This window comes from Spermophilus citellus (genome assembly GCF_964194105.1).
Source record: "Spermophilus citellus genome assembly, chromosome: 17".
Classification (NCBI taxonomy): Eukaryota; Metazoa; Chordata; class Mammalia; order Rodentia; family Sciuridae; genus Spermophilus; species Spermophilus citellus.
In genome coordinates this window covers 73,653,505-73,668,711 of record NC_138199.1, presented here as the reverse complement: position 1 = coordinate 73,668,711, position 15,207 = coordinate 73,653,505, and the positions used below count along the sequence as shown (strand labels likewise).

Sequence of the window (15,207 nt, the reverse complement as noted above, 5' to 3'; positions counted from 1 at the left end):
TTTCCTCTGAGCCACAACCCCAGCCCCTCAAGATTTTTTTTTTTTTAATTAAAAAACAGTAGATATTCATTTTAAAACACTAAAATAATTCAGAGAGAAAAAAAAAGAATCACCATAAAATGTTTCCATGCAGAGGCAACCACTACTAACATTTTAGTGAAACGTCTTTTAGGAATCAATCCAAATATATACAAAAGACTTAAATTAGTGGATATTACTATACCTGTTCTTTTTTAACACGTGTGTGTGTGTGTATTATTTTTTGTACCAGAGATTGGACTCAGGGGCACTAGACCCCCAACTGAGCCTTATCCTCAGCCCTATTTTGTTTTTTATTTAGAGACAGGGTCTCACTGAGTTGCGTAGCACCTCAATATTACTGAGGCTGGCTTCAAACTTGTGATTCACCTGTCTCAGCCTCCTGTCTCAGCTTTCCAAACTGATGGGATTATAGGCATATGCCAGCTAACTTGTATCTTTTGCTCAGTAAATGTTGGTATCTTTCCTTGTAAATGTAAAATTATATTGACTTAAAAAAGTCTCTTGGTACTGGGGATTTAGCCCAGGGGAGCTTTACCACTGAGCCACATCTCCAGTCCTTTTTTTATACTTTATTTTAAGATATGGCTTTGCTAACTGGCCCAGGCTGGCTTCAAATTTGTGATGCTACGGTCTCTACTTCTCAGTTGCTGGTATTAATAGTATGCGTTGTATTGACATTGTTGGCAGTTGCATGGCATTCTATTGACAGATTTATTAAAATAGGTTCCCTATTGATGGACATTTATTTGAGGTGTTTTTATTTTTATTTTTATTTTTATTTTATTTTATTTTTTAAAGAGAGAGAGAGAGAGAGAGAGAGAGAATTTTTCAATATTTATTTTTTAGTTCTCGGCGGACACAACATCTTTGTTGGTATGTGGTGCTGAGGATCGAACCCGGGCCGCACGCATGCCAGGTGAGCGCGCTACCGCTTGAGCCACATCCCCAGCCCATTGAGGTGTTTTTAGATGAGATCTTAAAACCTTGTGTGTGGTTAGACCCACCTGGTATCTTGGCAGAGTAAACTGTGCTCTTCCTCTCTTGGTCTGGAACTGTAGGAGCTTTGAGGGGCTCTGGAAGTTCTTTGTTTCAAAAACATCAAATTGATCTTTATAGTTTCTGTTATTGGCCTTCAGTCAGTATCGGGTTTTCTTATGCTACCAGTATACTCGTTTCCTTATGATGGCGCTGTGGAAAGCCATGCAGTAATTGTGAGTATGTTTAAAACACTGCATTTTCTAAAATTTTCACCTACATCCAGGGGTCGTTTTCTTTTGTTTGTAAAAATATAAAAGGCAGTGTAGTCCATGTGTTTTTTGTTTCGTTCCATAATTTATTCTGGAGAAGGACCCTAAATATTGAAATTACTCTTCTTCCACTAGACAAGTAAAGCAAAATATTTCAATTTAATGTGGAAAGCCAGGTTTCTTGAAGTAAAGGGTCTGATGTGTTCTTGTTGGCATCTTCAGGGAGGAAAAAACCTAGACTTTATCAGGTTGAACATCTTATCATCTAACGAACTGTTGCTTTTTTCCCTATTACAATACAGGAAAAGGAAAAAAAAAAAACAGATTCTGTGCATGCACTTGGCTTTTCTTCCACATATATATGAGATAATACCCATATTCATATTAAAATTATATAGCTGGATGCTGTGGTACACACATGTATTCTCAGCAACTTGGGAGGCTGAGGCTACAGGTTTGCAAATTCAAGGCCAGCCTATGCAACTTAGTGAGACCCTATCTCAAATTAAAATACAAAAAGAGCTGGGGATGTAACTCAGTGGTTGAGCACCCTGGGTTCAATCCCAGTACCAACACCCCCCTCCCCCAAACAAACAGACAAACCAACATAATGTGTATGGGAGTGTGCATAAGGAGGGGTGTTGGTTTTTACCCCTCCCTGCCCTCCTTATTCTTTGCGTCTCTCTGATGATCTAAGACAGGGGATTTGGAGCTGGTTGAAACCTGGCCTCTTTCTGCTGCTGTTTCTTGGCCATGGGACTTTGCACAAGTCACTGAACTCTTTCCAACTGAAGAGTGGGCAAAAGTGTCATGTATCTCACAGGTGACATTTAAGAGGGATATTTTTGGTAAAGTCTTACAACTTCCTTTTCATACATGAGGATTACAGCTAAGATTCAAATGACAACAAAATAATCTGACTTGTGCCAAATTCCTCCTCCTTATAAGAGTTTAATTGAGGTGAAAGCCACATCACATAAAATTAATCATTTTAAAGTGAACAGTTCCATGGCATGCTGTACATTCTCAGGGTTGCCCAGCTACCATCTCTAGTCCAAACATTTCATCACCTCAAAAAGAACTCAGCAGTTCCTCTTTATTCTCCTGTGCTCCAGCCCCTGACTACCCACCTTGCTCTCTTTCCATGGATTTACCAATTCTGGACATTTCAGACACATGTCATTAGGCACTGTGACCTTTTGTGTCTGGCCTCTGATTCAGGGTTTCCAAGGTCCTTCCATGCTGTCCTCCTTTTGACTGAGTGACAGTGCATTGTGTGGACATTCCATGCTTTGTATGGCCGCTCACCTGTTGACGGACACTTGGAGTATTTACACCTTTGGGCTATTGTGCATAGTGCTTTTATTCATGATATCATATGATTTCTGTGTCCTTTGTTTCCCTGTTTCTTTTTTGGTGGGGTGGGTACCAGGTATTGAACCCAGGAACCCTTAACCACAGAGTCACATCAAGAATCAATGAAAGAGCATGGACAATAGCTAGGACCGGGGAAAGTCCTGACTTTTCTGATTGTACACTGTAGACTATGTGGAAATAAAAGGAGATTAAGGAAAGGTTCCTGCTTTGCGTTGTAATATGTTCACTGAGGTACCTGGTCATTTGTCTTTTGGCGTGTTCCACATTCCATATTTGCTGACTGACTCCCTGAACTGTCATTAAGCATGTTCTCTTCTATTTTCTTTTTTCTTTTTTTTTTTAGAATTTTTTAAATATTTATTTTTAGTTTTTGGTGGACACAACATCTTTGTTTGTATGTGGTGCTGAGAATCGAACCTGGGCCGCACGCATGCCAGGCGAGCGCACTACCGCTTGAGCCACATCCCCAGCCCTTCTCTTCTATTTTCTGTAAGCTGGTGGTTGAATTCAGAACCTTGATCAAATTTGTTTTTTTCTTACAGCTTTAGAAGTGCATGTATATATATGTGTTTGGCAAAATGACTTTGTTGTATTCTTTACCACTAGGTCCATATCTGGTTGGACAGGGGCCGGCAATGATTTGTTCAATGTTGTAAAACCATGACTTTTTTTTATTCCTCTTTGTTTTTTAGTTGGCGTATTACTGTAATGAGAAATAGTCCCTCTTCTGTTAGTTGGTTGCTCACCCAGAGGTACAGTTCACATAGGAGGAGTGAGATAGATGTTTAATGCCTTCTCTTTACATACCAGTTTTCAAAATAGTCAGCCATCTCTATCCATGGGATTCAACCAACTGTGGACCTGGAACACATAGGAAAAAAGGGCACTGAACATGTGCTAATTTTTCTTGTCATCATTCCCTAAAAATACAGTATGACACACGTATTGAGATAGCATGTACATTATAGTTGGAATTAGAAGTAACCTAGAGATGATTTACAGTCTGTGGGAGGATGTATGTAGGGTATGTGCAAATAATATGACAATTGTAGGCTGGATGTGATGGCACACACCTGTGATCCCAGTGAATCAGGAAGCTAGGGCAGGAGGATAGAAATTTTGAGGCCAGCCTCAGCAACATAGTGAGGCCTTTAGTATCTTAGTGAGACTCTGTCTCAAAAAATAAAAAGGGCTGGGTTATGGTACTCCTGGATTCGGTCCCCAGTACCAAAACAAACAGAGACATTTTATGTAAGGGTCTTAAGCATTTGTAGATTTTGGTATCTACGGGAGGTTCTGGACCAATCCTGCACGAATACTGAGGAATGACTGTAATGAATTGGTTCACTAGCATTCTCCAGTGGTGACTCTTTCTTTTTCTTTATAAAAGTATTATGGGAATTGGGTTGTAGCTCAGTGGTTGAGCATTTGCCTGGCATGCAAGAGGCCCTGGTTTGATTCCCAGCCCCCAAAAAACCCCCAAACCCCCACATCATTGTGGACTCATGGACTTATGCACATTAGCCATATTTCAATCCTTGCTATTATTAACCTGAAAAGCTCAGATTAATATGTTCAGCCTTTGTCAGTGGGAACCTCTGCAGGTCAGTTCTTGGATCCTTTTGATGCGACTCTAGTGGGCTTTTGAGAACTTCCTTGTTATCTATACAGACAAGATGATCCAGGCCCAGGTTGTCTGTTTCCTGCCCCGAGCCTGGAATGTGGCCCCCACAGAGCCCTGGTTCCTGTTGATGGGAAATGACGTCTGGAGACCCATGTCTGGGTAAGAGAAGCCGTCACTGTCACTCAGAGGAGAGAGCCAGAAATGTTTGAGTTTTTATTGTTTTTCTTTTCTTTTTTCAGTACTGGGGATTAAACTCAGGAGCACTTTACCACTGAGCTATGTCCCCAGTCTTTTATATTTTTAATTTTGAGACAGGGTCTTACTAAGTTGCTGATACTAGCCTTGAACTTGGAATCCTCCTACCTCAGCTTCCCGAGAAACAGGGATTACAGGTGTGCGTTGCCAAGCCTGGATTTTGATATTTTTTTTTTTTAAGAGAGAGAGAGAGAGAGAGAGAGAATTTTAATATTTATTTTTTAGTTTTCGGTGGACACAACATCTTTGTTTGTATGTGGTGCTGAGGATCGAACCCAGGCCGCACGCATGCCAGGCGAGCGCGCTACCGCTTGAGCCACATCCCCAGCCCTGGATTTTGATATTTTTAATTCAAATTCAGGACTACATGTTTTTTCCCTAACAATTAAGCCACATCCCCAGCCGTTTTTATATCTTATTTAGAGACAGGGTCTCACTGAGTTGCTGAGGCTGGCTTTGAGTTTGTGATCCTCCTGAGCAGCTGGGATTAGGCATGTGCCAGTGTGCCCAGCTAGCTCTTAATCTTTTGGTGGGGGTAACAGGTATTGAACTCAGGGGCACTTAATCACTGAGCTACATCCCCAGCCCTATTTTGTATTTTATTTAGAGACAGGGTGTCACTGGGTTACTTAGTGCCACACCAAGCTTTTGCTGAGGCTGGCCTCTAACTTGCCATCTTCCTGCATCAGCCTCCTGAGCTGCTGGGATCACAGGTGTGTGCCACCATGCCCAGCCCTGTCCTATATCTTTCACATGACTGCTCACAGGTACTACAAACAGCAGTCTCATACTGAATTCAAGTTGGACAACATCAGACCCCGAACCTGCTTTTCTCCATTCCTTTTTATCCTCTGGGCAAGCCACCAAGTAAAATCTTTAACTTTTCTAATTTCACATAGTGTATAATAAACATATAACCCCGTATGTAGGAAATATGTGTTAACTAAGGTTCAACAGCCAGTGGCTTAAATTATTTGAGAAGGCTACTTTCTGCTGAAGTCAGCAAGGCACCACCCCTCTGTATAAATTATGCACTTGGAAAATACGGCCAGCAAGTGTGAGACATGAATAATTGATAAGTAAGCTTTCCTAATGAGGTATTACTGCAGATGTTGCTCTTTGTGTTTTCAAGTGTGGATGGGTCACTTTCAAGAGTTCCTCAGTTGGTGGCTTTGATTTGGGCCACTATTGCTCAAAGAATGTTATTTCAAGGATCGCCTCACTTAGTGGCGAGTGAGCTTATCCACATTGTTTTGTTCCATAGGTATTTCTAGACTAAAAGCTTCCTTTAAAAATGAATGTTCATGGGGCTGGGGATACAGCTCAGTTGGTAGAGTGCTTGCCTCACATGCACAAGGCCCTGGGTTCAATCCCCAGCACCACAAAAACAAAACAAAATAGAGGAATGTTCATTTCTACGTCCTGTTCGAGTTGTCTTCTGTCCACCTCCCTGTGGCTTTCCCACAGGCTAGAGCCGGTACTTCATTTTTTCGATTTGTTGTAAATCTTTAACATGATTTGCAGATGACTGAGGGAGTTAGAAATCTCCTAGCTGTCTCACACGAACAAGCCTTTGTCCCTCCACAAGTTCTCATGGTTTGAGGGCTGGGGTCTGGGAGAGCTGGATGAGGTTCACTGTTAGTCCTCCGACAGCTTCCTTTAGAAGGATTGAGTTCTGGTCATGGAAATGTGGGGTGGGAGGCATCTGTGTGATCATCGGAGGGAAAGTGTATTCCCAGGTTGACGTGTCAGTGTATCTAGGCCTTCCTTGGTGACGTAGCAGTGCCATCACATGGTCCTGGTTCCCTGGTCTGTTTGGATGAGGCTGAGGGTAATTGTGACTCCTGACTCATGATTGCATTGGGCTATTGTGTTATGTGGAAAATACCCTGTCCCCTGTCTGGTTAAGGAGCAGAGAGGGGCAGCCCACCTTGACTGCTGTAGCCCTGGCCCTCAGCCCTGTTAGTGAGTGTGAGGCTGAGAGGTGTGCTGTTCCTTCCACAGCACTGACCTGGTGCTCATTAGACTTGGGTCTCTGTGATGTTCATAGGTAAGCTAGCAACAGCTGTGTTAGTTAAATTCATATTTTCCAGTGAAACTATCATATGTTCTACAGCAAGTTAAGGTATGAAGAGCCTTCATCACAAGGATGATGGAGGTATGGAATGGCAGGTGCTGAGACTTAAGCATGTGGATGTGAGCTGGCAAATGAAAACCTAGGCAGAGCTGATGTATGTGAACATGCTGGTACTCACGGTTAAGATTCCCAGAAACATGCAATAACTGCTTCAGGTTTAATGAAAAAAATTGGGGAAAGCCAGGCTTGATGGTGTACTCCTGTAATATCAGTGGCTCAGGAGGCTGAGGCAGGAGGATTGCAAGTTCGAGGCCAGCCTCAGCAACTTAGTAAGTCTGTAAGCAACTTAGCAAGATCCTGTCTCTCAATAAAAATGGCTGGGAACATGGCTCAGTGGTTAAGTATCCCTGGTACCAAAATAAATAAGTAAATAAATTCAATCCCTGGTACCAATTCAATCCCTGGTACCAAAATAAATAAGTAAATAAATAAAACAACAACAAAAAATATTAGGGAAAAATACACACATTTACCCACAGGCATTGTGGGGCCTTTTGGCCTTCATTTTATTTTATTTATTTATTTTTAATTTTTTTTTAGTCGTAGATGAACACAATGCCTTTATTTATTTTTATGTGGTGCTGAGGATTGAACCCAGTGCCTCACATGTGCTAGGCAAGCACTCCACCACTGAGCCACAACCCCAGCCCTCTGGCCTTTATTTTAAACAGATCATTATTAAGACACAAGACTATTAAAAAGAAAACAGGGCTGGGGTTGTGGCTCAGTGCCAGAGCACTTGCCTCACAAATATGAGGCACCAGCTTCGATCCTCAGCACTACATAAAATAAGTAAATAAAATAAAGGTATTGTTTCCATCTACAACTAAAGAAATTTTAAAAAAAAGAAAACAATGATCTATTTTTCTTTATTTCTCCCTGCTGTGATTTTGCTTGCTTTTTTTTTTTGCCACTGTCCCAAATCAGAAGTAAAACACTTTGGGTTAGAAATTGCTCTAATTATTTGTTGATAGTGTTAACATGTTGTTTTTGTTTTTGGGGATGGAACCCAGGGCCTTGTGCATGCCAGGCAAGCACTTGACCACATTCTAAATTATATTTTGAGAAAGTGTCTTGCTAAGTTGCTGAGGCTGACCTCTGACCAGCAATCCTCCTGCCTCAGCCTCCTGACTAGCTGGGGATTATAGGGTGTGCAGGTGGGGATTATAGTGGGAGTCTGTACTGTGCCTAGCTAACATCTTTTTAGTCAGCTTTTTTGCTGGGTTCAGTGTGATTGCCATCTGCTTGTCTGAATTTTTCTTTTCTTTTTTTTTCCTGTTTGTCCTTCTTAGGCAGCTATTTTGCCAGTCACTTCATCATGGGAGGAGAAAAATTTGACTCAACACATCCTGAAGGTTACCTGTTTGGCGAGAACAGCGACCTGAACTTCCTGGGGAACAGACCAGTTGTGGTAGGGCTATAATCTCTTTGCTTCCCGTGGGGCTCCAGTGGCCAGCAGCCATGTAGAAAGCAAGTTTGCAGTTGCTGGCTCAGCAGTTGGTGTCCTGGTGTGGGCTGGGGGCCTTAGGAGCCGGCGGTGTTGGTGCTGGAGGAGAGCTGGGGCAGGCTGGCCTCTGGGCGAGGTCGGTGGAGCGGCCACATGAAGCTTTCCTTGGATTGGAGTTCTGCCCACCGGACACCTCCACTGGCCCTCCATTCTGGTTATCTGTCTCTTTCTCTGTTTTTGTCTGCCTCCCCCTTTAGGAAGTACCAACGAGTGCCAGATCTTGAGCAGAGCCTGGTACATCATGATAAGCCTTGCCAACGTTGTTGAATGAATGACTGAAGGTTTCCTTTGGTGCTGAATTGATGTTAGAATTTGTCTCTCAGTTGTTTGTTCAGATTATTTTGTGAACTTTATTTTTTAAAGTGATTCTCCTGCCTCAGCTTCCTGAAGATCTGGGACTGTAGGCGTGCACCACTGTGCTTGGCTCTGCAAACTTTCATCAAGCACCTTCTCATGCCCAGCTTGTGGGGCTTTATGACAGAGGCTGCTGTGTGGCTTTAAGTAGCTCCTGTACACTAAGAAAGGTCCTCGAGGCTTTCTGACAGTTTTCTACTCCCCATGAAGACTCACCAGTCAGAAGACTTCTAGCCACTTTGATTTCAAGAGTGAGAAATCCTAGGGTCCAAGAGATGAACACTGGTAGCAGCCAGCATTTAGGAAGTATGCACTGTGTTTGAGGCTGTGTTCCTAGTGTGGTTTGGTTTTGTTTTGGCACTGGGGACTGAACACCAGGGGTACTTAACCACTGAACCATACCCCCAGCACTTTATTTTTATTTTGAGACAGGTCTTGCTAAGTTGCTCAGGATGGCCTTGAACTTGCAGTCCTAGTGCTTTAGCCTCCCTAGTTGTATGCCATCATGCCTGTCTATTCCTAATGTTGGATACACATTTTTTTCTCAAAGTTGTATAACTAGGTTTGCCCCAAATCCACTGTCTTTCCACTGCCGCAGAATATTCTGCCTTTCTCAAGAAACCTTCAGCTTAGTAGGGCAGACAAAACATAAATAGGAAGAGTGGATAAGTGATGAGTACTGTAGGAATTGAGAAATGGAGAAAGAGAACAGCTAGGGCAGATTGCTTGGTGGTGTGTGAGGACATTGGACAGGTGGGGGGAGTTGAGTGGGGCTTTGAAGAATGGCTGCTTGACCAGGTGAGTGGGAAAGGAGCTTCCCAGGAGTGACACAGAGTACAAGTCTGAAAGCATTCATGGATTTGTAGGATCAATAGACATTTACTGAGCAATTACTGTGTTAGGACCTTGGTACTTGGGATTGAACCCAAGACTTTACACGTGCTAGGCAAGTGCCCTACCAGTGAGCTGCATCCCCAGCCAGTGGTCTGTTCTGCCTTGGAACAAATAAGGAAACTAGTCTGGCCTGATGGCAAAACATGATTGAAAAGGTAGGTACGGACTCTGTTACCTTGAGAGGTTTTCACCCTCTCCTGTGGGACATGGGGAGTGTTTAATACTTTTTGGCAGGTAAGTGACCTGGTGATGGTCTTCCAATTTGGGCTTTAATTACAAATTGTTTTTGTCATTGTTGGTTTTCTTTCTACTTGGGTTGACCTCTCTTCTAATTTAGTCTGGCAGTACTCTTCAAAATACCAAGTCCCTTCTGCTTCAAATCAAAGTTATGCCAACTAAAACTGATCCAATGTATGCTTTGATTTTGCTGCTTTCTTTCTTAGCAATTAGAATAGGAAGAACTTTCTTTTTTTCTGATAGAGCCAGATAAGGATTTTTTCTCACTTAACAGGATTCTGTTCATGCTTAGAAAATGGCTCTTGGGGCTGGGGATGTGGCTCAAGCGGTAGCGCGCTCGCCTGGCATGCGTGCGGCCCGGGTTCGATCCTCAGCACCACATACCAACAAAGATGTTGTGTCCGCCGAGAACTAAAAAATAAATATTAAAAATTCTCTCTCTCTCTCTCTCTCTCTCCTCTCTCACTCTCTCTTAAAAAAAAAAAAAAAGAAAATGGCTCTTCCTTGGGCTGGGAGTGTAGCACAGTGGTGGAGCACTTGCCTAGCATGTGCGAAGCTCTGGGTTTGATCCTCAGCACCACACAAAAAGTATATAAATAAAATAAAGGTATTGTGTCTATCTACAACTAAAGATTGAAAGAAAGAAAAGGGCTCTTTCTTATATGGATTGACTTCTTCATCTGTTTCTTTCTTTCCTCTGATGTCAGAATAGATTATTATTTTTTTTTAGAGAGAGAGAGAGAGAGAGAGAGAGAGAGAGAATTTTTAATATTTATTTTTTAGTTCTCGGCGGACACAACATCTTTGTTGGTATGTGGTGCTGAGGATCGAACCCGGGCCGCACGCATGCCAGGCGAGCGCGCTACCGCTTGAGCCACATCCCCAGCCCTAGATTATATTTTTTAATATTTATTTTTTTAGTTATAGGTGGACACAATATCTTTATTTTATATTTATGTGGTGCTGAGGATTGAACCCAGTGCCCCACGCATGCTAGGCAAGCACTCTACCAGCCTAGATTATATGTTTTAAAAGGATTTTTTTTTTGCTTCTAGGTGATTCTAAAATAAGCAAATGCTTTTTTGGGTTCATTTTGAGGTTTATGCTGACTGACACATGTGCCTGAAGTGAGTCACCTGCTTATACCTCTGAGGAGGCCCAAGCTCTGCCTGAATTACTAGGGACTAGACTTGATCTTAAGTTTGAGGCTTTTTTCTAAGGGAGTATTGACATTGGTGTTTTTCTTGTTGTTTTAGGTAGTAATCATTAAGTGTGCTTAATGCTATATGGAGCAAATTTTTGAAAAAACATACTATAATTTCACACTAGGAAAGAAAATCAAAGTAACTTCAAATAGCTATTCAGAAATATACAGAATAAATGTAGCATGCTTCTCTTTTCTTTCCCTACATGTTATTTAATAATAATAATGGCTAACATTTATTGAACACTTCCTGATTTGCCAGGCCTGGTTGTCCTACGCACTTCTTATGTGTTACTTCATCATGTCCTCACAGCTAGTGAGGACGGTCTCACTGACAGGTGAAGAGCTCAAGGCACAGAGAACTTTAATGAAGATCACCAAACCAGGTGTGATGGCACATGCCTGTTACCTCCGTGACTGGGAGGCAAGACAGGAGGATCACACGCTCAAGGCTACTTTGGGCAACTTAGTTTATTTTCAGTCTCAAAATAGAAAATAAAAAGGACTGGGGCTGTAGCTCAGTAGTAGAGCACCCCTGATTTAATACCCATTAGCAAAGAAAAACAAACAAAAAGATCACCAAGCCTGTAAGAGCTGAGTCAGGATGTAAACCTAGCAGCCTGGCTCTGGAGACTGAGCTGCTCGGTCGTTTCTGTAAGAAGGTCCAGTGTTTGGGGAATCTCTGCCCATATCTTGTCTGTGAGTCCCTTTGTGTTGATCAGCTTGTGAGGTTGGGTAGAGATCTAAAAGTAGAACGGTGGATTGACATGCTCTCTTGGAGCATCCCCGTGAGGGTGCCCATGTGGTGTGTAATTCCATCTGCCAGCTGACCTCTGGGTTTTGCCATGACTGCTCTTCCCACTTGGTTAGGGAGCAGCCTAGAGACCTGAGGATTGACGGGAAGTCTTATTGCTGAAGAGCTGACTTCCACTGTCCAGTGGCAGAGCTGGGTGTCAGCAGCAAGCATCAGGTTGCACAGCAGTGAAGACAGCCTTTCAAAGTCATCCTGAGCACGTCACGAGTGCTCCTCTTTCCAGAGAAAATGAGAAATATGTTAATATGAATTGTCATATTAAAGTATAAATGCCTGGGCTGAGGTTGTGGCTCAGTGGTAGAGCACTTGTCTCACATGCATGGAGCACTGGGTTGTATCATCAGCACCACATAAATAAATAAAATAAAGGTATTGTGTCCATCTACAACTAAAACAATTTTTTAAAACATATATATATATATATATATGTCTTAGACTTCCAGGTTCCTGGGATTTGTGGTATTTCCTGTCATTTCCAAATAGGGAGACTAAAATCGTGTCATTTGACCGAGCTATCACTTGGTCTGTTTCTGTTTGCTTATTTGTTATTGTTGTTGTTGTTGTTGTTGGTGGTGGTGGTGGTGGTGGTGGTGCTAGGAATCAAATTCAGGACCTTTGTATATTTGTTTTGTTTGTAGTACTAAGAATTGAAGCCAGGGTGTTCTCCACTGAGCTACATCCCCAGCGCTTTTTATTTTTTTTTAATTTTGAGATTGGATCTCATTAAGTTGCTCAGGCTGACTTCAAACTTGCTGTTTTCCTGCCTCAGCCTCACAAGTAGTTGGGATGACACAGACCTGCACCATAGCACCTCACTAAATCTGTAGTTTTTACTGGAGCACTGTGGCTCTACCACTTAGAATAACCTGTCAAAGCAAATTTATTATCAAGTCTTAAGGATCAGATTTAAAGAAATTAGAGAGTATGTGTATGCAGAGAGACAGTTGAAGAGAGTGGGAATCAAAATTTCAAGTTTTATTTATATCTTGCCATTAAACTCTCTGTAACCTTGGCAAGTTTATCACTCAGGCTCTCAAATTACCCACTTGCAAAATGGGGTTGATTATGACTTTGGAGGAATGTAGTGCTCAGGAGGTGCCTTGGGATTACTGGATGAAAAGCAGCCTGGGGCAGTGATACCTACAGTCGCCAACCTTTGAACTCAGTTGTGGGTGGAGGGAGTGCACACTGGGTTTTTGTTTGCTTGTTTTTTTTTTTTGTTGTTGTTGTTGTTGTTGGTGGTGGTGGTGCTAGGAATCAAACTCAGGACCTGTGTGTGCTATGGAAGTGCTCTGCCACTGAGTTCCACTCCCTCCGTATGCTGGGTTTTCAGTGCTGTCTTTTTTTCTTTTTTCCCTCAGTATTGGGGATTTAACAGAGGGTTGCTTGACCACTGAGCCACATCCCCTGAAGTGCTGTCTTAATAGGTGACTGGAACTTCTGAAGGTCTTTCATTCTGGTCCCTGTATGCTGGAACTAAGTCCTCTGGGAATCAGTAATAAAATGTTAATTAAAGACTGTTCCATTCCTGCCTCAGTGCAGGGATTGCCGCTTTGCCCCCTTATTGAGTTACATCTTGTTTTGTTGAGATAATCACTGAAGCTCTGAGTTATTTGGAGCTTTAGTGACTTTGGATTGTCAAAGTGTGAAGCAATGCCTTAATTCTACCTGCCATTGTAGCTAGGAGTTCACACTTTTCCTTTCATGTCAAGGGAAGCCCTTGAGTTGTGGTCTCCCTCCCAGCAGCTCATGACATCCTGGGTGCTCCACACCATCCTAGGTGCTCCATGCCATCCTGGGTGCTCCTTAACATCCTAGGTGCTCCATGCCATCCTGGGTGCTCCTCACCATCCTGGGTGCTCCTCTACTGGCCACTGGTGTGCTCCCTCCCCACACCCTGCTGCAGACATGGAGGGCTGAGGGCACTGGTAAGAACCCAGATATACATGGTGTGCTTTTCTCCTGTCTGCAAAAGGAATACCAAAAAGCTGCACTAAATCCAGTTTCTGTAAATAGACCACTTGTATTTATGTGTGCACGAAGAAAAAGGGATTGGTTTGGTTTTTCAGTGCTGGCATGGAACCCTATGTCCCTGCACATGCTAGGCAAGTGCTCTACCTCTGAGCTCAAGAGCAATCTTTTTTTTTTTTGTATGTTTTTTTTTTTAATATTTATTTTTTTTTAGTTATCGGCGGACACAACATCTTTGTTGGTATGTGGTGCTGAGGATCGAACCCGGGCTGCACACATGCCAGGCGAGCGCGCTACCGCTTGAGCCACATCCCCAGCCCTCAAGAGCAATCTTTTGTGTGTGTGTGTTACCGGAACTTGAACCCAAGGGACATTGTACCACTGAGCTACATCCCCAGTCCTTTTAACTTTTTTTTTTTCTTTTTAATTTTGAGACAGGATCTCTCAGGTTGCTCAGGTGACTTTGAACTTCTGATCCCAGCCGCTGGAGCTGTTGGGAACACAGGTGTGACTACACACCCCTCATTTTGCCCTTCTTCTTCTTATTTTTTTTAAGGTTTTTTTTTTTTTGTTGTTGTTGTTGTTGTTGATAGATCTTTATTTTGTTTATTTATATGCGGTGCAGAGAATCAAACCCAGTCCCTCACACGTGCCAGGCAAGTGTGCTACTGCTGAGCCACAACCCCAGCCCCCATTTTGCCGTTCTTTCTCTGACAGTGGAGAAGGTCACAGTCACAGGCATCTTTGCCACTGATTAGCTTTGAGCATCAATTTCCTCAGTTACAAAGGTACCTTTCTTGTAGGAATATTCTAAGAACTCAAAAATTGATAACTATTATGATCTAATTAATGTTTTAGAAAGTTAACTCTAAAAATTACCTCACAGTATACAGAATGAATCAAAAAGACAGGAAATAAAGAGACCAGTTAGGAAGTAATTTATTTTGTCGAAGGAAGAAAAGACTTGACAGGCCTGAACTTCTGGGTAACAGCATTGGCCTGGCCTGGGTCAGACTGGGGCGTGGGGCAGTGTGCCTTGAGAGATTTATATTTATAGTTACATAAAATACATGCAAGAATAGTGCATTTTAAACTGTTATAGCAGGAATATGGAGCACCTCAGGGAGCAGGTATTTGCTTTTTTTATTATCTTTTTTTGGTCGTAGATGGACACAATGCCTTTATTTTATTTATTTTCATGCGGTGTGAGGATTGAACCCAGTGCCTTGCCTGAGTCGGGCAATCACTCACCACTGAGCCCAGCCCCAGCCCGGTTATTTCCTTCTTAAGTTCACATTTTTCAGTGTTATTCAAATTTTCTCCAGTAAGCATGTTTTTATTTTTAAATAAAAGCATTTCAATTTTCTTTAAAAATAGAGATGGGATATTTCTGAATGGAGGAAGGAAATAGGTCTAAGAGAATATGTAGAAGTAGGAAAATTAAGAAAGTTCACAAAGTAATAGTTTTAATTTTTTAGTGATCTACAGGAAAGGTGGGGTCTGCTGAGTCAGGTTGGGTACATACCAGGAAGTTGTTTGGGGAC

The 15,207-nt window shown here is 42.4% G+C and overlaps 1 protein-coding gene across 5 annotated transcripts in view; it reads left to right on the top strand.

Moving 5' to 3' along the window:
* The window catches only part of RNF157 (ring finger protein 157), a 71,148-nt gene that overhangs the window by 11,172 nt on the left and 44,769 nt on the right, over positions 1 to 15,207 (top strand). For all 5 annotated transcript variants that reach the window (XM_081270500.1, XM_081270502.1, XM_081270501.1 and 2 more), the window contains exon 2: positions 7,975 to 8,093. In XM_081270500.1, coding sequence (XP_081126626.1) covers positions 7,975 to 8,093 — 119 coding nt within the window. The remainder of the gene's footprint in view (positions 1 to 7,974; positions 8,094 to 15,207) is intronic.